The sequence below is a fragment of the Balearica regulorum genome, chromosome 1, assembly GCF_011004875.1.
Source record: "Balearica regulorum gibbericeps isolate bBalReg1 chromosome 1, bBalReg1.pri, whole genome shotgun sequence".
Lineage (NCBI taxonomy): Eukaryota > Metazoa > Chordata > Aves > Gruiformes > Gruidae > Balearica > Balearica regulorum.
This window is the reverse complement of record NC_046184.1, coordinates 209,194,383-209,218,292: the sequence shown is the minus strand read 5'-3', so window position 1 is coordinate 209,218,292 and position 23,910 is coordinate 209,194,383. Positions and strand designations below refer to the sequence as shown.

The window sequence follows — 23,910 nt, the reverse complement described above, 5'->3', positions numbered from 1 at the left end:
GCTTCCAGGCCTCTGCCTGCCTGCCAGCATGAACCAGCTGCACCACGAGCCCCCACCATCACCCCATCCTTGCTCCAGACTCAGACAAACCCTTACACAGGTCAAGAAGAGCACGTTAAAGACAGCACATTAGGGAAAGAGGCAGAATTGGTGGGGAGGGGAAGAGAAGAACTAAACCCAACCAACTTATTTTCCCTCCTATACAGGGGAAAAAAAATAAAAAGGCTTTCAACTTGGTCAACTGACAAGAAAATGTGAACCTTGGAAGCTCAGTAAGCTGTAGCTTGTCTGGTTTCATACAGAACTGATATAAACATTCCTAAAATGATTCATCCCAACATTAGAAAATGAAGAGGAGTGATGACAAACACAGGCATGCTATATAAAGGTAGCCAAAAAATAGTAGCTAGACTTTAGTCTGACTCACAGGAGGTGAACTCTGTTGCACTGGGCTACCCGTGTTTTAACTAATGAATCCCATAAGAAGCAAATTTCAGAGGAAAAAAACTTGATCTTTTAAACACATCTCTGCCTGAAAGGCTATGAGATACCCTAAAATGGCTCTGTGTATTTTTCTGTTTCGTGTTACTTCACAGATAGAATTTTGGCTAAAAGCTCTCCCTGCTAGAGCCTTGGCCTTACGGTTATCCTAATTTAACTGGCAGACATCAGCAGACATTATAACATCTCTGAATGTGGGGAAATCCTAACGACGGAACACGATTTAAGTATCAAGGGTGTCTGGATGATGAAGGCGAGACCACCATGCCTTGAATACTCATTGCTTCAGCCAGAACGCTCCCACTGCGGAGCTGACACCTTGCAAGCAGCCCAGCTGCAGAAACATATCCCAAACACTTTTCCCTTTCTCTTTCTATTCCCCTATACTCCTTGCTGTACAATTCCAAACACCTGCAGTCTAGCTAGTGGAAAAAACACACCATAACACTGCGGGATGCTCAGGATGCATCACTGGTCAGCTGCAGTGTCAAGTAGGATCATTCTGGTCATCTGGGGTCTAACTTCTGTAATATAAAACACAAACCCACACCCACTAATTCCTGTGAGTCCGTAGTTCAGCATTTGCTACTTCAGTCCCTGCAGCCTCAGTTATTAAATTACTCTCAGTGTTCAAAACAATCTTTTTTTCTTTTGGTCTCAATCTATGAGCGTTTGTTCCTTGATTTCACTCTTGCACCACAAGAAAACACAAATCTTTACTCTAATAGATGTCTTAGGATTGTAAATAGACCAATAGTTGGAAGTGTAAAATAGTGTTGAATAAAATATCTACAATGTTGAATAAATAATATAAAATTACTTTATTTGTTTTCTAGTAAGGCTGTAGTAGCCTGACCCCATAAAATTTTCCTGCTACAGATGCATTACAAAGCTACACTTCTACAGACCAGTCAGTATTTCTTCGCCTCGGCAGCTTAACCAAGGTCAAAAACTTGCTGACCACCCTTTCAGCCCAACAGACACGTTACATTTCACAGAATCACAGAATATCTCAAGTTAGAAGGGACTTATAAGGATCATCAAATCCAACTCCCTAGAACACAGTAAAAATGTCCTAGCAACATTCAGTCCATATAGTTTATGCATTTCAAGTTGCTACCTAGTGAAAAAAACAAACCACAACCTTATGGGATGCTCAGGATGCAAACTTTTGTCCCTGAAGGAGTAAAAGGCAGCAGAGCAATGTTTCTGCCCAGCGCTGCCTCTCCAAGTCCTCCAAGGGTATGCAGACACATTGTCAAGCAACGCCGTGATGAGCTGAGAAATGCATGAACAAGGAAACTGAATGGCACAAAAGGCTCCATCTTCATTATCCTTGAGAAAAAAAATAAACTATGGGCCATGTCCGGGCTCATGCTAACCCGCTTGCAGTGCTGTGAGGTGCTCGTAGAAAGAACCATCAAAGGATCGTTAGAATTTCTAGTCAGATCACCAACATGTTGAAGAACACCGTGTCCCTCCAAACTCTACAAGCACACACAGTATTTTGCCAGGCTAAAGCACAGATCCCAGCCAGTCAGCTGGTCTTCATTTTAGGGCTGGGCGCTTCATTTCCTCTAATACTTTGTCCACATGTTAATTGTATTCATGCTTAAAAAGTTGTGCTTGGTTGGTTTGGTTCAGGGTTTTGGTTTTTTTTTTTTTTCATTTCGACATTCTCCTGCACTTCCTAGACCTTTCTCTAACTTGACCTAGCAGTTAGCCTGGAAGCACTACCTCTGACGGGAGAAAACACGCTTCTCTGCTAATGTCAGTATGTGCTTGTTATATATTCTAAATTCACTTTCGTAGTATCAGGAAGAAAAAAAAGAAACAAAACAAACAAAAAACCCCCCAGAAAACAAAAAAACAAACACTTGCTCACAAAAGATCTGATGCCTTCTGTTTAAAGTATCTGCTGAAGGAGGACTCAGGATTTAGTGAATTTGAACGTAACAATTTCTGTGTTCCCTTGATCCAAAAGAGTCAAATTTGTAAGTTTAAATGAAAGTGAAGGTTTTCTTAGGGCTTTTATACAGACCCCAAAACTATTAAGCCCAAAACCAAAACAAACAAGTCTAAGGAAATACTAAAGACATCTGAAATATTAATCTATTCTATTTTTGTTTTACTTAAATTCTTTTTCAAACAGCTGCTAGATTTTCTACTTCTACGAAGAGCAGACAAGCTCTAGGGATTTCTTTAGTTTGCCAACAAGATACTTCACAATATCTGCATTTCTCTGAATGCTCTGTAAATCATCTCATAAAGACAAGTTTCACAACCATTTGCACAAGATATTTAACAAATCTTACTAGAATGTCATCATGTTAGATTTTGTTTTTATTGTATTTATCTGTCAGTATGAACTTAGCTCTTGTCCTTACATACTTTTTACTGAGGCAAACTTCCAATAATTTTTTCAATTTTTTTTATGCAGTATTTCAGAATTTGGCCCTAGGGTTTTGCTGTTGTGGATAGTTTGTTTCTCAAGTTTACAGTATGGGGCATCTGTTTCTCCATCATCTCCAGCTCTGCTCCTTGCGCAGTACAAAATTTCTTGCTTAAAAGAAGCTCAGAGCTAAAACTTCACTGCTAGACTGTTAATACCTTCACTGATTTTAAATGAACTCTGGCTTATCCAGGGATAAAGACAACGCTGGCTCTACAAAAAACTGTTTTTCTTTTACAAAAGCAGATGTGTTACTTGTGACATTGTTTATACTCATGTATTAGATATCAGAAATATCAACATATTTCAACATATTACTATTTAACGGTTGGACTTCATGATCTTTAAGATCTTTTCCAACCAAAATGATTCTATGATTATTTGCTGAGACTTTTCTGACAAGGCATCAAGCCCAAAAATGTAAATGTACAGGTCAGGGCCATCAGCTTGTAACCCCATCATGCCTAAAGCCAGATACCAAATGGACTTCAATAGAGGTGCGGAGGTAACAAGGAAAACTCAGTCTACAAAAAAACCCAGATCAAACCTAAAGTCTTAAAGGTAGAAAATGTATGAATAAGTAGTAGCTTTGAGACATTTAGGTACAGTACTATAATTTTTCATGTACATCCAGAAACTTCTTTCAGGTACTTCTACCTACTCTGAGATAATTAATAGACCTAAGAGTTTCTCTCCCTGGGGTTCAGTAATTACTACTTTATAGAATTTTTATTTGGATATTGATCCAACAATGTATTCTTCCTCAACAGTATATATTTGGATTTTGTCTGCGGATCTGAGTATCTGCATATGCAAACGTCCTCCTCCTTCCTCAAAACTCAGCATTGACTTATTAAAAAAACGCACACATGCTGTCTCCCTAACTGGCTACGTGCTGTAAATGTGATGGCAAAGATTTGACCATCCACATATATGAGCAGAGACTTCTTTACTTACTCATACAGAACTGTATGGGGAAGAGAAGGGAAGGAAGGAAGACGTCGCACTACAAATCCTCTTGATGTGATCTGCTTCAAATTAACCATCTGCACAAAAAGGTGGAGAGCCAGCAAAAGAGCAGAAGTTCTTGGAGCTTTTTATTACCAGACTCTTCCAGCTTCTACTTCAATGGGATTTAAAAGCAGATTTGTTATGTAGCACTTAAGTAGGGGAGGTCAGAGTACATTGTAACACAGTAGAAAATTTCTAGTCTCAAAGAAAGTTTCAAACTACCTGTTGCAGGTAGTTAATCTCTGCTGACCTGCTACCAGAACTAGGATCTAGACATCGAATGAAGAGCCAAAACTCTTTGGAGGATCTGAAGAAGTAGCCACATCTGCTAATATAAAGCAGATATTTCATAAAGTCTGGGAGTCTGAAGGCTGGGATTTTTGCTTTGGGTTCTTTGTTTTGGTTTTATTTTTTGTTTTATATGTGCCACTTCCATGCCATCCGCCTCTATTAGCTCTATGTTGTAAAACTACTAATCAGTGGGTAAGCAAAGTACATCTTAAACAGAGAGACAGAGAAAGCTCAGCAAGAGTTTACACAAGTTACCCATGTCTGACTATCAACAAGAGTATCTTGGGATACATAGATGTGTTAATTAAAAAAAAGTCACTGAAGGACAATTTCTATGCCAAAATGGTATTATCTGAAAAGACAACGCCAAGCTCAGGATATATATATTTCCTAGAACAACAAACGAGGTCCTGGACAGCTTTATAGATATAAGTAAAGTACAAAGACACTGTTCACAAGAGCAGAAGAGGTGGTACTCTTTCTCCATTGAGAGTCACCTTCTTAAAATATAGATTAACAGCTCCATATTAAGCCTTTTATCTTAATAGCAGGTGACTTTTTAATTGTTTCCAAAAGGGATTCTGGATGCCTAAAGGGGAACTGCAGGAGTGGAGGGGGCATCCTACCAACAGTACTGGGTCAGGAAGAATGATGGAGAAAGGAATGAAACCTCTATGTAAAATCAGTCAGTGAAGGTTGACCTATACAGACCAGGCAATGCTTTTTCTCTGCCTGAAGAGCCTGAGCTTAGTGGGCTAAATTTATTGTTTCATTGCTTCCAACAAAACGATGTCCCGAATCTCAGAGAAATTCAACATGGATTATTTGCCTGAGTGACTTCAATGAAGAAAGGAATTGTGGTTGGGTCACTGAAATCACTAGACAAGAACCACAGAGTGCAGAATTCAGCTCCCAGAAACTCCCAAAGCCTCCCTCCTCTCCAGCACCCACAGCATCTGAGGGGGGATTCCCAGGGACTAACTCTAGCACCTTCTCCAGTCAATGCAGTCATGTGATTCAGACAATTTAAGGCTTGGCTTCTGTCCTGAAAGTCTCTTGGAAGAGTCTCTCGCCCTCATACTACAGAAGTACGGATTAGCCAAAAGCACTCCCCTTTTTCTGTTTTGCACAACAAGAGTGCCAGTCTAGAGGAGATGTTGTCTCAGTGTGTACATATAATGCATAAAACTCTGATGTCTCATGTCTCGGGTGCTAAAGTAATACTACAGATATCTGTTATGGTGAAGTGTGAAAATATCCGAGAAGATCATTTATTATACACACACGCAATTGTCAGAAATAAAAGAGGACAGTCTCTTGAGAACCAACATTTTAGCTGAAAAAAAAAATAGATAAATTACTATTCCAAATAGCAGATCTATGTTGTTGCCATAAAACAAAACTTAACGAAGCTTTTCCATCAGCAGTTCAACTTCAGCAAAGAGGATACTGCAAACTGACTCAATTCAATCACTACGGCACCCGCTATGCTTTCCTCCACAGCCACCACTGTAAAAGGCAGCAGTAAAGAAGCTTTGATGAAGGACTCAGTTCTCTACCGCATGTACCATCGGGACTAATTTTCTTTTCTCCTCAAAGGTGGTACTTCTGGTTTAGATGGTACTCACTGAAAAAACAGTTTTGAACAGTTTGCACTGATCCTTGCATGCATCAGAAGGATTTTAAACTTTAAGCTATTCAGCCAGCAGTTTAAGTGAGCTCTGAATTCACGCTACAACAGCGGAACATTATCTTCTATCTTTGTGCAACATAGATTTCAGTTCCAAGGGGAAACAGGGGCATGACAGCAGATTGTGACAACCAAAACTGTCACAAATTTGAGGTAACAGACTGTTTGATCCTGTATTTGTGGATGTTGTTGCAGAGCCGAAGTTTTCAAACCTCAGATCTGAGCCACCTCCAAATTTAGAAGAATTTGTCTCTTGGTCTTGTCCTTATTTCAAGGTCTGTCACAATCTAAGTTCCACATGAAGTGATGTAATTGTTTCCTACCTTCTTTTGCCACAAGCAAATCAACACTACTAAAACAATAAGGTTACCAAGCTTTATGAGGTGCTGGGAGCAGACACCAGCCTTTGGGTAGCCAAGCTGTCGAACTGCAGCTTGTGAGAGTTCGTGGCTTGCATTGACTCTGTAGTAGATTCAGCAGAGGCCACATGAAAAGACCCAGCACATCTTCTGAAGCACTTAACATCTGCAAAACACAAGGCCATTTGCACTAGGCTTACTGCCAATTGCTTCATGCCAATGCAAGAAATTCCAAAAACAGAGCATTCAAGGTGACTTCTCTTGTAAGACACTAATATATATTCTAAACAGGAACCTACTTCTGAAGTCATTCATTAGCAAAAAAAAGGAAGTACACAGCTGTACATGGTCAGTACTATGGTTTCATGCCGCTGCAAATAATCAGTAGTGTGGTTAAGGCTCTGGAAAGAGGGGGAACTCAATACTAATGGAAAATGTAAGATGGAGATGGAAAGAAAGCCAGTGCTACCATAAACTGCAAGCCTGAGTCTCTCCTTGTTCGTAATGAAGTCAGAGGAAACAAACACTTTCCAAAATGTAAAATAAAAATTACAAAAAGGAAGAATCTCCATAAACTATTTTTTTTTCTTAGTTTTGATAAGAGGTGGCAGCTTTGTATACTAAAGAAAGTGGAAGCAATGTTTTGGATATTTAAACTGTAATGAAGGACCATCCTCTCTACTAGAAATTGGAGCTATTGCTGACGTTTGTTTGCTTTTCCAAGGTCTTTAAAGATTGCTATAGACAATGACATTCCAGAACAGATGAGTTCCACACTTTCTTCCACAGACGTGTAAAGAAATGTCAGTCTTGGGAAGCATAGCACTAAAAAGAAGTTTTCTGATGTTTCTTTGGATGGTCTGATCTCCAGACCATATGGTGCACTTGGTCTGAAAGACAGATCTCCTTAAAAGAGTTCATCAAGTGGAAACACACAGAAATCATTTGTCCCTTTACAAACCCTCAACTAAAATATTAATTTACAGAAAACATTTCTCCCCACTACGGATCAAATATCTTGGCGCTGACTGTATTCTGCTCGGATTCAGTTGTAAGATGCAATACTATCCTATTGAAAGTAAGTAAAGGGAGTACAGTACTGAAAGTGTTACACAGCATATAACAGTTGTGTGCAGCTGTGTACAGAAACCAGTGAAAGAAGCACAGTAAAACACGTTAAAAAGAAAGCATTTTGTCAAAGTGAAATCAAAGACAATGGAGATATGAAGCCAACACAAAGCTAGCAGTCCACTATGAACTACCTACAACTGGCCAGCAGGTCACTTGCAGGAATCTCAGATGTTGAGTCAACCCTTCATGACCATTCCCAGCCTTTCCAATGGATAACAAAAGTCAAGGAGTCACACTAGTGAATAAAAACAGTGGAAGCACGCTTCAAAAATGGAGTTAAAAAGTGCTAGCTTCCACACTGATCATGAGAGAAAACTGGGATCTCCAAGTGCCTGAACTTCAGAGTGTACAGGTGACATTGCCAGCAAGTCAAGGGATGCAATGCCTCCCCTTTATTCAGCACTGGTGAGGCCACACCTGGAGCACTACATCCAGTTCTGGGCTCCTCAGTACAAGACACATGGACATACTGGGGAGAGTCCAACCAAGGGCCATAAAGATGCTTAGGGGTCTGGAGCATCTCTCCTACGAGGACAGGCTGAGACAGCTTGGTCTGTTCAGCATGGAAAAGGCATAAGGGGACCTTATCAATGTATATAAATACTTGCAGGGAGGGCTCAAAGAAGATGCAGCCAGGCTCTTTTCAGTGGTGTCCAGAGACAGGACCAGAGGCAATGGGCACAAACTGAAACACAAGATGCTCCCTCTGAACATCAGGAAACACTTTTTTACTGTGAGGGTGAGGGAGCACTGGCACAGGTTGCCCAGGGAGACTGTGGAGTCTCCATCCGTGGAGATACTAAAAAAACATCTGGACATGGTCCTGGGCTACTGGCTCTGGGTGGCCCTGCTTGAGCAGAGGGGTTGGACAGGATGATCTCCAGAGGTCCCTTTCAATTTCAACCGTTCTGTGATTCTGTGACATGAAGCCTTTGACAGCAGAGCCAGGTCACCAGTTAGCAAAGGAGCCAGACTGGCAGCTCCCAGTTCAAAGCAACATGGATTTTGCTTCTCCAAGTTCCCGTGCGAATTTTGCACCAATGACTTCTGCTCGTTCCTTCCATCAGCAGGGGGAAGAACACTTTCAATTGACAGAAAGGAAAAGAAAATAAACTCCACTCCACGCATTTCTGAACAATGCTTACCTCTTCATGCTCATTTGGTTACAATTCAGAGCTCCCTCTGACTCCAAGTGAAACACATGGGAGCTTTGCCAGAGTGCGATGGGAGTAGGCTCAGGCCCTTTACACAACCTCGCAGTGTTTTCCTCCACCCCGGCATTATGTAAGAAACTGAGCTAAACTGTAAATATTACACAACCTCAAAAAGGGAAGGGACTAGTAAAATATCTGCATGACTCCTTCACGCTGACTCACCCCTTCCTTTCCGCTTTTGCTTGCAGTCCTCACTTAAAGATATGCCTGAACCGGTCACTTCTTGTCTTTTAAGCATACTCCAGGCACCGTGAGATGTTTCATCAGCTTAGACAGGACATCACACGGAGCCTAAGCAGGACAGCAGCGCCAGGAAGAAGGCTGCAGCCTTCCCCCCCAGCTCTGCTGCAGTCATGGCTGCGCCGCGCTCACAGCGTCCGAAACCCCCCGCGCCCCTCATGCTGCTCTCACTGTGCCCCTGAGCCCCGTGTTCCTATGCCAGCCTAGAAAAATAACCCAGGGATTATCACCCAACAAAAGGAGCCGCAGTAGTGTTCCGGCTTGCTTGGTAAGGACAAGTAGGTCAGATGGCAGCAGAAAAAATACCAAGTGAAGCTATAGGCTACACACTCTATAAGCACAGTCCCATATCTGGCATCATATTAAACAACAACAAGAAGAAAGCTTTCTAAGCAGGACAGCAGCCCAAGGCATATTCTATGACCTAGAAAGACATCTGGAAATGACTGTCCCCTGCTTAGGCTGGGCAAAAACACTGTCATAAACCTAGACATTTCAAATCCTCATTATGCCGTAAAACAGCCATTTACCCCACAGCAGCATTTCTCCAGCACAGTTAAGGTTCTACTGAAGTATGTTCGTGGCAATAAAAATGAAGCTCAGTAACTCAGTGGTAACTTCCTGTCTTGTAATAGTTAGAACACCTACGCAATCTTGAAGGATTTGCTGTTATGCTGAATGATATTACTGTACTTTAAAGTGTAAAGTATTGAGCATGAACAGAAATTGCCCGGTCTAGTACTACATACTTAAAATGTAATGCATCGTGCATGAGTGGGAATTGCTGGTTCTAGTGTTACATATTTAATACGTGACTGTAAAAACTACACAAGTTGTAATTTATCAACCAGACTTGTATATATATACACACAGAAATGTACTGCACGTTATCTGAATATAAATAAGTTATATTCACTAAGAAAATCCAGGCTTGCAACAAGAGATCTATTTTTCATAGCTCCTTGATCTTTTTCTTGTGCAAAAATCATCTTTCATAACGTGTTATTATAGTATGCCATTTTAAATACTGGTTGAAATCCTCAACTCATGCAAAGAATCTGACTTCAATAAAACACCCTATTCAACTTCAACCTATGATCTAAGCTGGTAGGTCCATGTCAGCAATCTCTTTTCTGATAAAAACTCTCATCATAACAAATAATTTTTGTCAAAGACTACTGAACCCAGGCCTAGTATCCTTTCATGACATTACTTCTGGAAATTACAATCACATGATCCATTGTTCTAACAGTGTCCTAATATAAGAAGAGTAAATCTTTGTAACAGTCACATAGTTTCCAAACTGTGCAATTACTACTAATGATCAAATTATTACCATTATTTTAATTTCCACCAAGACAGACAGTCAGAAATCAAAACATGATGTTTTGAGATTAATGTTTAAAAAAAGTGTGTCCACTGGTGCAGAACAGGTGTAACTTTATTAAATATAGCGATGCTCTTTACACTCATTTGGCCCTAGCAATCTCAGACACGTTAAGTTCTTTAAATTTATTTTCTGATTACTAAACTGATAAAAAATATAAATAAATATTGATTGAACCATTTTGCACAAAGAAGCCAGCTACCATTCTATCAATACTGCAATGCACATCATTTTTCAGCATTGCATATCTAGTTATCTTCACGCACTGTAGAGAATAAAGCCTTAAAAATTGCCTACTGGAGTTAACAACAGATAAATAACAAATGCCTCTGCTTTCCACCAGTTAAGTGAATAGCCAGGAAAACTTTGCAAAAATAAGGCTATGCAAGGGCCAATATTTCTTCATCGAGCTATACAGAAGCAGCTTCCTTTAAGGGAGATTCACTCCCAGATTTACAGCGAAGAATTTATTTTGGATGGAATTTAATGTGGGTTCCCTTGTGATGGTACCTACCTGCCGGCTCAGCATATAGATAAATAAATTTAAAAAAAAAAAAAAACAAAAACAAAAAACCCACACAAACACACCCAACCACAACAAAACACCCCACAAAACCAAAGAGCTGGGATTGAACATGACCTGGTTGTACCCTCTAAATCTCATGTAACATTAAAACATCTCAGCTGGTCCATAGCCCTAGGTACAATTCAGTGGGGATAAAGTATCAGTTATCAGTCCAAAGAAAAGAACGAAACATGAATATTCATTTCCATGGTCTTCTTTTAGAAGAATATCAGTTTCAGGCAATCCTAAATTATTCCCTTTGGAAGGAAAAGGCTGCCACTAATATCCAACCTTAGACTCTCCTTTTTGTAACATAGCCAGTGCAGTACAGTGATTTTCTGGTAGCATCTCTGCACTACTAGCAGGTCTAGACTAGCAGGTCTCTGCACTACTCACGTCCGGAGAACTTCAGATATGTTTATATACAATTTTACTTTATTCCAGTCTGTCTCCAGGGGATCCAGTTCCCATTCCAGACCCATTGAGCTGAGTAAGTAATAATCCCAGCGTTCTATGATTTCACTGGTATACCGCTTTAAGTCATCAATATATCTCTCAATATAAAAATAAAGTAGATGACTATTTTAGAATTATTTTTTTTTTTTTTTAAACATGGTGTTTTTCTAACTTTGGAAAAGGCAGTTGTAGGAATGTCTTTTCACTGATGACAGAAAATTTATTACAATTTGTGCTTATTCTGCATTAAGTCTACAAAAGCAGCTGAAATGTTTCTTTAGGAAACGATCAAAATCACATGGAATTTATTTATTTATTTACTATTGTTTTTCACTTATGGAAGACAGAAAAAAGTTCCCATTATCATTTTCTCAACAGTGAAGAAAATTAAATATGTATTCAGTACTGTCATACATAATAATCATTCCATTTCATATTCATTGGTACCCTCATAAATGAAACATAAGCTCTTCTGGAGGGAATTTTCACCTTGAAGGAAATAAAGACCATTTGCTTACCAAATATAAATAAAAGGGAAAGTACAGGGAAAAAAAAAAAATCATATTTCTTACCATTGTAAGGGTGAATGGATGGCTTTCCAGTGCGGACACTCTTGGACAGTGTAGAATAACATACTGAAACAAAATCAGACAGAGAAAATAAAATGATAGAAAAGATATGTCGACAATATTCAGTGATGGGTTAGTAGATGCAAAGTGAAAGTCATCCCTATCGACAATGCTACATGAACAGCAGTGATTTTTTTAGGGACATATTAACTCACCTGACCAGGCCTTGCTTTAAAGTCATCTTTCACCATCCTTACTTCAAGAACATTGGAGGGATGGCTTATCACCGAAGTTATTGTGACCAGTTTATTGCTGCGGATGTAGCGGTACAGCCTTTCCACACAGTACAAGCACAGAGGTCCAGAAATCCAAAACCAGGTCTATGGGAGAACAAAAACATGATACCTTGAGGACTTTTCATTTTATGTTATGTTTTCTAATTTCAAAACTACCCGAGTGCTTGCAGGACCTCATTTCACATCTATTGCGGAACAGCGTCTTGGTCACAAGTAACATCCACATCTCTATGTGCAGAAATCCAAGCGTGTTATGGAGTCTTAATCAGTCTAACTGGCATCCACAAGCACAAACAATTTCAATCATAAAACTCATCAGGAACAAAATGCTAATGACCTCATTTTCAACCACGTTACTCCGGTTTTATGTAGTTAGATAGCAACTGTTTTCAACAGTGAATGACACAGGACATACACTATTTCAAAACCTAACAGACCACAGTACTATAAAACTGGTTAACCTTTATGGCAAAATGCTTTCTGGCTTACAATATTATTTGACTATTACCTTCTTTTAATCATCTCAGGTATAAGCAAAAAATTAAGAAAGAAGCCATTCCTGTGCTATAGAATTTATGTTTATATTAAATTAACATAAAACCATATACAAGAGAGAGAAATGGGCACTTTTAAATCACGAGTCATTTGTCCCTGTGAAAGATGTGTATATGCTAGATAAATAATGCCGCGGAAACGCCCATTTCTGTGCTCTGGTTGTACAGGCAGCTCTGAGTGACTACCTCAGATGGAGACATTTGCAGCTGCTCAGCTAAATCCCATCCTAAGAGTCAATTACTAACAGCTTATGGCAGAGCTAACTACTACTAATTCCACATCTGCTCAGTCATTCAAGCCATGGCACTGAAGCGCCCTCGGCCCTCATCCATCTTCCCTTCCCAATTTTTGAAGTTACACATCAGCATCTCTCGCAACTAGCAGAGTATTTAATTTCCTCAAGCACCTCTGGCCTTAAAAACTTCAGTAGCTCACGAGACCTAAGGCTTTTTTTTTTTTTTTTTTTTTAAATTGGTATCACTGAGTGCATAAAACACTCCCAAATCCAAAAAAGTCCTAAAATAATGTTACCAGAGAACACTGAATGGCCATTTCTTTCTATGGCTCTTCTCTTCCCATAAACGGCTCTAAAGTGGACATCTTAAGCCCCAAAGATGACTGTTTGATATCCCGTGGGTCCTATGGAGCCAGATATACATTGATGCTTGTAATTCAGCACTATTGCCACAATAAAATATAAATCTGAAGAACTTTGTTGGAGGACTTCAATGCAGAATTGACTGTTTCTTACTATAATTACAGGCTCCATAGTAAAATGGGTTCCCACTGCAGCTAGTGAGGGACATATGTGTTCTGCAGAAAACAATTACAATAAGAAACTCCTGTGAGGTCTGTTAGGGGACCACCTTGAATGGTGGGTCTTGGACTTGTGAACTCCGCATTCCCAAACTTCCTCAGGCTACTTGCCAATACAGCCCAGCTCATCTTTTCTCAAAAGAAAAGAGAAAATTTGGATGAAGAAAAAGCTGCTGCCACAAAACATAAAGAAACAAAAGGAAAACGGAAAACAGAAGAAAAGGCTTTTCTATCCCCACTGTCATCATACTCATTTACCCATGCCACACATAAAACAAGCCTGTCTGCAAACAACAGGCTATATAAAGCCAAACCACAACCAACTGAAACCCAGAAATGAGTATTAGGACTTGCATCCGCATAGTAAAAAAGAGAATAAATGGAGTTTGATTATTTCAATTAACCACTGCTGCACAATGCTTACAAAGGGACCTTATGAATATGTTATATAAATGTTTGCTCTGAAGTGCTACGCTGCAATTTAAAGTCACATTTATAGCAAGACCAATACATCTCTTACCATGTTGTACAAAAAAAGACCATTACAGCCAATCTCTTGACATTTTTCCACCCTATTCTATGCACCACATTGTAATGCAGTTCAAGGTTTAATACAGATTGTTTTTTCCCCACCAAATCTTTGAATGCCTGAAAAGGTTTTAATAACATTTTCCATTATTAAAACATCTGGTCTGGAAAAGCAATAATTAGTGGTTATGGCTGACTGAAAGACTTGGCATGGCTTGTAATACCTGAAACGTCGGATCATACAGACCTCTGGGAAGTGTGACTGGAACTTGGGTTCCTCGGAACAAATTCTCATAAAGTTATTTTGTACAAAGGGTTCTGGTATTGATAAGTCCTCTGGGAAAGGCTCAGTAGTATAGTCAGGAAACGTCTCTTCAAAAGCCTTTGGCACTGTCATATTCTCTCGGAGTGTTTTGTTAGGATTAAAGCAACCAGGAGGGTGTTCCTCTAAGTTGGTCTGGTACTTGAGCACTCCCCTATAGGAAAAAGCAAACAGCAAAGACACTGAAGCAAAAATCAAGCTACTTATCTTAATTCGGAGAGGTTTTAGAAAGCAGTCACAAGGCTCATCTTCTGTAAGATTTTTTTATTCCATTTGCTTTCAGGACTTTCCATGAGATCAATGCTTTGCAACAATAGAGCCCTCCGTCACTAGAGGCAAGGTTTCACTTTTCCAGCTCACTTGGCACTCCCCCACTGAACAGCCTCAAGCTTAATACTGCTTGAAAGGGGGAGATATTGTGGGTGCCTTGAAAAAACCCTAAATAATCACATTTCCAGTTCAATCACACCCAGGCTGTTTTACCTCATCCTCCCTACAGCCAGCAAGTCCCATTTTTTAAGGCAATCTGTAGCAGAAGTGGCCAAAGTTGCGAAATCATAAACTACAGGAATGTTCCCACTACTTGGTGTTTATCAGGTTTGCACACAAGGGTATAATTTGCTCCTTTGAATATCATCTTGTCAAATAGATAGAAGGAAAAATAAAGTCCTGTGTGATAGCCAAGAAACCTTTCTTGCAAATTATTTTTTGGGGTCCATGCTTGCTTTTTAAGCTAAAGTTAAATTTATAATAAAATGAAGTGAAAACTTTGCAGCTAGAACCTGTGAAGAAAGAAGTGGAAACCTGAGACACTCTGGGATATCTCAACACATGAATGAATCATTGAAAACAGGGAAGAACTGATAATACCAGTAATAAAATTCCTTGGAAGTACTACTTGCCTCCAAATCTGGATTTGATGACAGTAAAACCACAAGGAGGAATATTTGAAAAAACAAAGGGCTAAATGACAGCTGTAGAGGAGAGTGCTGGGTGGGAAATAAGGCGTGCTGACACAATGTCTGGTGAGACATGCCCTCTGAGCGCTAGGCCATGTGGTGAAGGCTCACCTCAAGTATACGATCAAACGTAAGGACATAGGCACCCCTCTCTTCTCCCCACCGTACACACAGCAGCAGCAGCGAGAGTTTAATTCAGAAGAGAGAGAAGTAGGATATCTGCAATATTCCCAACTTAAATGGATTCCAAGAGGCTACTGGCAACCTTCCCTCCTGAAAAGCAGTTCTGACAGCTAGTAACAAGCTTCCCGCATGATCCAGTGAATAATGTGCAGCTTGGAAGTTAAACCTACTCTCTCTAAACTCCATGTCTGACCCTGGAAGAGCCACCTGGGAAGCGTCCGTGTGCCTACACCCATGCTTCTGCATGTACTTATCTGCCCAATCATGCCTATCGCTCGCATCTGGCATCACTGTTGGTTATCACATATTTGCGAAGTGGCAGATACCCCTAGCCTTATGCTAGTTCCCTGCTCCATAAATATTACGGTGCCTCACGGATTTAGCTGGAAGTCACAGCACAGGCAATATTTTTTCAATCAACTTTGTGTGCATGCCTGCCAGCTGCTCTTACAGCTTCTCTGTTCTCAGAACATCCCAAAAGAGGATTCAAAGTTTTCCCTGAGACATGAATAGCTGAACTGCAAACATCAGCATCCCTTCCAGTTCAAACTATTACAAACATGCTAACTGAGTGGTAAACTGGGATGACAAAGCTGCCTGTTAACAGCAGCTGCAATGACTCCCATTTCTGAAGCTGTCAAGGAAAGGCAAGCTGTCTTACACACCCAAGATCAGATCCCAGAAAGGTTGAGTTCTGCACAACTTTAAGGAGCCTAAGATATATCCTCACGTATTTATTTGGTACAACACTTGAATACATTAAAATTGATATGTGGATATATGTGGATATCAGTAAGTAGGAGACAGGCATCTTCAGCAAACAAAAACGGAAGAGACAAAAAGGGCAAGTCATATGAAGTGTCTTACTGGCTGAGCAACACAGCATGCAGTCTATTTGCATGGGCATACATCAACCTCTGCCCCAATTTTCCACCCCCAAACTAGAGACAACATACACTTCTGACTAGAGCTGGAAAATATCTATCACTGTGTCTTGACGGATTTATGACGATCGTAGAATCATAGAATCACAGAATGGTTCAGGTTGGAAGGGACCTCAAAGATCATCCAGTTCCAACCCCCTCTGCCATGGGCAGGGACACCCTCCACTAGACCACGTTGCCCAAAGCCCCATCCAACCTGGCCTTGAACACTTCCAGGGAGGGGGCATCCACAGCTTCTCTGGGCAACCTGTTCCAGTGCCTCACCACCCTCACAGAGAAGAATATGTAATCTAAATCTCCCCTCTTTCAGTTTATAGCCATTACCCCTTGTCCTATAACTCCACGCCTTTGTAAACAGTCCCTCTCCATCTTTCCTGTAGGCCCCTTCAGGTACTGGAAGGCTACTCTAAGGTCTCCCCGGAGCCTTCTCTTCTCCAGGCTGAACAACCCCAACTGTCTCAGCCTGTCTTCAGCTGAGCTAGAGGTCAATGGTTCTCAATGTTTTTATAGGGAACTACACTGCTCCTATCTTCTCATCCATCTTCCACTTCTCAACTCAAGGTGAGTTGCTTGAGGGGTCTCCTACAGGTCAATGTGTGGGTGGAATCTTAAGAATTTTCAGCCTTCAGAAGATAAATCCTTGCATAACTCTAGTGAGTTGTATTCTCAGCTCCTGTGAGCTAGCATAACCCACTTAACTCCATAATAGTGCCAAATTTGGATCCGCTGAGGATTGGGGTCCAAATGTTCCTTATGTTTTATAGCCCCTTATATTGGTAATAGAAACATCAAGCTTCTGTTTTTACATAAACTATTTTTTTGTTGTTGCTATTACTGGCTTAAAAAAATAGATAAATTAATGTAGATATGCACCAAGCCTTCAGCCACTAAAATATTTGAAAGCCACATCGCAAGAAGTACAAGAGCAACAAAAGTCTTTAAGGATAATTCCCTGAAAGATTCTCCTCTCCTTTAGGGTAGGGATAAAAGAATAAACCAATAGCATATGACAGATGAATTGTGTCACTTTACATACCACTAAGAAGTACTTGGCTAACCTGAAGAAGAGGATACTATAAGAATATACCCATAATAGTTTGAAACAAAACAAGAATCCAGGAATTCTGTGGAAATATTCAAAAGGAGAGACTCCCAAGACAGGTAAATCCTCACCCAATCTGCCTGCACAGTCCAGGCACAGGAAATGCCTTGCTCTGTAGAGTAACTGGCCATGCCTCTGCAAACGTCTGAGACGTGCTATGTAGGAGTTACTTGGGCAGCTACGCGTGGGTGTCTAAGCTTCCTTTATTCTCAGAAGAGATGTTCTAATTAGTGTCACCAATGGAGCCCAGAAATCAATCCAGCTCACTTGAATGTAGACCTTTGTAGCAGCAGGTTCGCTGAAGCATTCTCGAAGCTCCACTGATTGTATTTATTAGAACTCATTAGACTATAATGGGAAACAGACGTTTAGAAAACATGTAGAGACCTACATTTAGATATCTTAAACTTGAACTGACTCCCACTCTCCATGAGTCATTCTTCTCCCACTTTTAACTGACACTTAGTTTTTTTAGATTCACACTGAAAGGTTTTCCAATTCAGTATTAAGGAGGTTATGTACAAGATGACTGTTTAATGCTTGGTGTATTCCTGCAGCCTCGGTTTGCAAACTACTCCAACTAGACTTCTTGCTTCATGAAGTGGCAACGTGGTTAGGAAGACAATGGGCAAACGATAATACAGGGAAGGAGATGAATTAAACTGGACATGAAAAATACTCTGAAGGCAATCACTGGAACAGATTGCCTGGGGAGGTTAGAGAATCTCAGTCACCAGATGTTTTCAAGAAGTTAGACAAACACCTGTCAAGAATAATTTAGCAAAAGTTCATCCTGCCCCAGGATGGGGAGAACAGGTTAGATCCATCTTCCCCAGACATGAACAAAAGCTATGCCACAGGAAAAAAAACAAAAACAGAAAACCCACACCAAAAAAATCCAACCGAACAAAAAAACCCCACAGAGAACTGGAATTGTGTCCAGGAGTTTAAATTGTTTTGAACTCATTATTTCAACTCACCAGACCTCAAGCTGTGTTTGTTTTGTTCAAAAACATATTCCTACCGTGATCTTGCTAGGCCTAATTACCTTTCACTGTTTACTTTAAGCAGCGGTGCTCAGTGTCACACAGACATTCCAGCACCCCATGTTTCAGTACGTGTTTGATGACATGGAGAAACAAACCTCATTCAAACACACCTTTCCTTTCCTAGACCAATCTCTGCACCCACATCCACAAAGGAAACTTCGGAGGCGTGAACAGACCAGATTTTCACACCAACTTGTGGAAGCTGCTTTACCTTGCGGTAGAGCTGGGCTTGTTTGTGCCAGATACAGACCTGACCATCAGCTTCATGGCATGTGAACACTGGTCTCATGTTTGTGAAAACAAGAGGAAAATACTTGTAAATAGTATCATAGCAATTAGAAAGAGATAATTAGGGAGAGGCCATTCCTTCCCTCTCCTTAGGAGTCAAGGGGAAGGTAAAGAAGAAAAAGAAAGGGATGAGCAACTTTACTTCACATCCTCTTCTCAGATAGCCAGATAAGAGGGGGCAGAAAAGAAACAGTACTGTTTTCTTGATGTACCACTAGAAACTGGTAAAATGGACAAGGAATAAACTTAAGTGAAGAACTTTGTGCTAGCTGGCTGTAGTAACACACAATTCTCCAACCTACAGACTGAACATTATTTAAATAATAACCTGTTGAAAAACTGATGAGCATAGCATCTTGTCAAGAAGCTAGCCCACTGTGCACAAGCAAGCTCAAGAAAGGCAGTAGTCAAGGGTACTGCTCTTTCTGGTTGTTCTTCAGGAAAAGGGACAGTGTTTTCCATTTACTTACCCAGAAACATGCAGCATCAGCAGCATATAGAAGACAAAGAAAAGGTTGTGTGTATACCAGAAGATGTCATAGTTTGAAACCCTGAAAAGAATAAACCATGGTTCAATGCTGTTTCACTCAGATGAAATCACTGCTAATTAAAAGCAGATCTGTGCATAGGACATCATTATACACCACGTAGTCATGTAGGATAGTCAAAGCCCAGTATGTACTCCTACAGGCACACTGTACTTGCAAGCAATTAAGTGTTGAGAAGAACGGATGACTGGCACAGAAGAGCTGAGAAAGAGAGATGAAGGAACAGAAGTACAGAGCTTGCTGAAGAACTCTTTCTAAATTGGAGGCTTCACTGCTTTCATAGATCCTCCTTAGTCCCTATCAGATCCATATAGCTAGAATAGTTCTTCAGTCTCCAGGCTCAAAACTCAACCTCTTTACAACGACCTCCTCCTTGCCTTCTCCCTGTCCCAATACAGGGCTGTGGTGTTTAATGTGTCACTAATGATACAACATACAAACAGGTAGTGTAGACAGCAGCAGACGGGCTGGTGGGAAAGGTAAAAAACTTGTGAGGGTATGGAGTAGAAGGACATACAGGAGGAAAGGGAACTAGAGCAAGGAGGCAGCAAGAGGACAGGTAGGAGGATTTTCAGGGCAGGAGGCCACATAGCGTGGGGCTCTAGGACTGATGGTCTTGGGAGGAACAAGAAGAACATTACCACTGTGAGGATATCCTTTCATCAGTAATTTGTTAGGTAACGTAAAAAGAACCAAGACCAAAGAAAATACTCATCTGGAACTGTTTTCTGTTCAGCCTGTTTGTTTTTTCTTGAGTAAAACAGTCACCAAAACCCAACAACAACCAAATGATTGAGAAAATACTCTACTTCACAGCACACAAACACACCTCTCACACTACACAGCATGGTAGGAGTCCCTTCCAAAACCAAAAGATCTACCCCCAATTCATAAGCCAAAACAACTATTAAATAAAACCAGCCTTAACTCTGAGAACACGGTTTAAGAAGCTACTCCTCCAACATAGCTAACTTTTTTCAGAATTTTTTCCCCTCCTACGGCCTTTTACATAAACAGCAAACTACCCTTCAATACATCTGAAACATACACTGCATTTGTTTCTGTCGATACAAGACTTAGTTGTTTCCTTTCTCAAGACAGAAAAATAATTTTGATATTCCGAGGGCCACCAAATACCCAAGCAAGGGCAGTTCTAAGGAATCCAGCAACAGCAAGGGGCTCCGAAACCCTCACTTCATTCTGCCACCCTTCCCTCATTCAGCACCATGCTAACACTTTTTCCTCCCTGAGGCTGCTCAAACCATTCCCAACTACCCACACCCTGGTAGGCATTTCCATGCAGTCACTCAGCAGTATCTGCAAGGAGTTGTGGGAGTGAACATCAGTAAGATGAAAGTAAAGGATGATGATGTGATGAGTGGAAGCACAATAAGAAGGCACAAGGAAAATAACATTTACCCCCAGACCCAAAACAGGTCTTGGAGCTCTGGTTTAATCTGGTTATCTTGCTACAATACCAAAAGCCGCACAGTGAATTCATTTGTATTGGATCTTTGAGCACTTCTTTTCAGAAAGCACCAATTTTGCAAAATTTCAGTGATGGAAAGTCAATCCCAGCTTCTGACGTGTTGTTTTCAATAGCGAATTATTATTACTAATAAAATTACTGTGAACTTCTTGTCCAAACATACCTAAATGTCAGCTTCCAGCCAGCTGAGCATTTTATTCTTCTTTCAGCATTCCTGCAGATACCTCTACTATAAAATCCTGTTTCCTCACATGTATCAAGTTCCCCTAAATGTAATCAAGTCCTCTCAACTTCACCTCCTTAAACTAAGGAGAACCTTAAACCTCTTACCATGAAGCATATTTTCCAACATTTCAATAACTCTGTATTTCTTACTTGTATCCTTCTTCAACTGTGCGTCCTACAGATACATACAGTATTCCAATACACTCAATAATCCCCCTACTGCTACATGTACTTCTTATAGTTCTTCAGAGCATTTATTACTTTATCTTCTTCTTAGGGCTTTGAATAGACATTATTCACAGAATGAATGCATTTCTAGGGAACTCAAAGTCCTGAAAATTTGAGATCAAGTTGAATATTTAATTTTGGTTAATCTACTTCAGAATTTTTCAGGTGAAGACCTGCAAGAGTTAGTTTACTGAGAAATGTAAGGAGAAACTGTCATGCTTTAGAAGGGATACAGTAAGCAGCACAGTTTTGGAAAAATATTTTTAACCCTGTTACAGCTAGTTTTGAAAAGGAAGATATATATGGTAGTTAAAAGATGAAATCGAAGACTGGAATATTCAGTTCCAAGAAGAGATGGCACTGGAGCAGCTTATATTTTAATGTTCCTTTAAATATATGATTTCCAAAGTCACTAGTAATTGTGTTCCATAGAAATAGTCTTGAACAACATTCATTTGAAAGTTAGCAGAAATGTCAGCATTTATTCACAGGATTTATTTTATTTTCTAATAATTTTATAACGCTTCCAACAAACAACTACTGAACAAAAAAACATTGGTCTAATTCTTACGTGTGACACAGCAAAAATTCAGAAAATTTTTCAAACAATATTCACTTTCTCCCTTTAAAATATGAGCAGCTAATTCGATCCTCCTAATACTTATTCACACAGCTTACTGAACAAGTGAAGGCAAGAAAATAGCAGGATAATCATGCATAGAAAAATTTCAGGAAGAACACACCAAGGAAGAAATGATTAAGCAGGTCAGTGTGCAAGAGCAGGTTAGGGCTGAAATCCAAGAGAGTATAATAGTCTCTGAAATACTTTAAGAAAAGCCCAGTTTCTGATAGGCAGTGAACATTTACAATTCATTTTCCTAAGACTATAGCATGAGCTTAGCCGTCATAAGGCACTTGAGAATCCACAGGGAAAGAGATTAAAAAGGGACAGAACGATGCACATGGAAGCTTGTTTCCTTAGAAAAACACACCGTAAAGACAAACGAGCCATAAGCCTGAGGGAGAAGCCAGGATAAAATTTCTGAATAAGAATTATTACTAGAGTAACAAGAGATACAGATCATCTCTTAAGGGCTTCGATTCTGCTAACTAGATGGCAGAAAGACGGGAAAGCACTTGCACTTACAGTAATTGAAGAAGGAAATAACAAGCATGTAACTTGGAAAGATGGAAACCTTTGCTGCATGACCTGCAAAATTATTATTTCCAAGAATATGTTTGCAACTACTTATATTTTCCTAAGTTTCCCAATCAAGTTCTGTTCTTTTTTATGAATTTATCATGGCCTTGGAGAAAACAGGACTTTGTTCTGGCTCAGTGCTGCACAGTGAAGTAATTGTTTCATTTTTCCATCTTCCCAAAACTGGCTTTCTTTTGCACGTAGAGCCATCTGTGTGGACTATGTAATGTGCAGCCATGTCTGACACCTTGTGCAGCAGTCTTTCCCTGTACTTTGGTAGCCTACAGTGCCTCACAAAGGTCTCAACCTTGCAAGTATCTTTGTCTACAAAAAATGCACAAGTATTTGCTGAACTACTTTCTTGAACCAGCACCTGATAACACTGCTACTCAGGAAAGAAATTAGTTCAACAAAGTTGAAAACCACGTATCTAGCTCACATCAGTGGAGCACCATTAATGTTTGAAGACATGGTATTAAAATAGCCTTCAGCGTCTGCTGAATTGAGATGATGTATTTACATAATCAGCCTTTGAATTCACCAGAGACTGCTATAAAAATCAAGGGTAGGTTGGTTTGGTTTTTTTATATGCTTCAATTGCAGAATCCAAGCCTTAAAAAGGCCACAACATTCTACCTAAGAATGTTCTACCTAAGTAGCACAATTCTGTTTCAGTTTGCTTCATTGCTGGTTTTTTTTGTTGCTGGTTTTTTTTTTTTTTTTTACAGTTTGTTGTTACAATTAATTGGTGAAAAATAATAAAGATATCATCTTACTTTACTTCCAGTGGACTTAATTTATGCATTGGACAGAACTTTTCATATGCTTAGTTTACTGCCTCTCTGTGTGAACACAAAAAAAAGAACTATTTGAATTTTTAACAGTCTAGATTTTTAACTGAGCACATTCCTCAAACAATAATGTTCTCTGAAAGCAATTTAATCAGGTTTTGTAATTTTTTTAATACAAAATTCACTGTGCTATTTTACCTGCAAGCTAGTAAAGAAAGGGCAAGAAAACTGGTATTTTTAACACTTATTTAAATACTTCTTGCCTCATATTGCATTTACTCTTCATTCCCTCTAATCAGTATGAGAGTATAATTACTCAAATGGCATTTTTCAGCATAATGATCAGATAGTGTCTTACCTGATGGCATATGTAGAAGCTGTACACATTAGGAATAATACTAACACCATAATGACTCCAGTCAGACCTGGAACTAAAACAAACATAAGGTAACTTACATTTGAACTGTGAAGAGGTATATCTGTCTCCTATGACCTTTTAGGAGTGGAATTTATTAGACAT

At 39.8% G+C, this 23,910-nt stretch overlaps 1 protein-coding gene across 3 annotated transcripts in view; it reads right to left on the bottom strand.

The window, feature by feature from the left end:
* Positions 1-23,910, bottom strand: part of NOX4 (NADPH oxidase 4) — a 110,809-nt gene that overhangs the window by 68,972 nt on the left and 17,927 nt on the right. For 2 of the 3 annotated variants that reach the window (XM_075742490.1, XM_075742493.1), the window contains exons 7-11: positions 23,749-23,821; positions 19,379-19,459; positions 14,309-14,537; positions 12,082-12,246; positions 11,870-11,932 (exon numbers count right to left, since the gene is read on the bottom strand). In XM_075742490.1, the coding sequence (XP_075598605.1) occupies positions 11,870-11,932; positions 12,082-12,246; positions 14,309-14,537; positions 19,379-19,459; positions 23,749-23,821 (611 nt within the window). The remainder of the gene's footprint in view (positions 1-11,869; positions 11,933-12,081; positions 12,247-14,308; positions 14,538-19,378; positions 19,460-23,748; positions 23,822-23,910) is intronic. The other variant, XM_075742492.1, reaches the window with a different exon arrangement.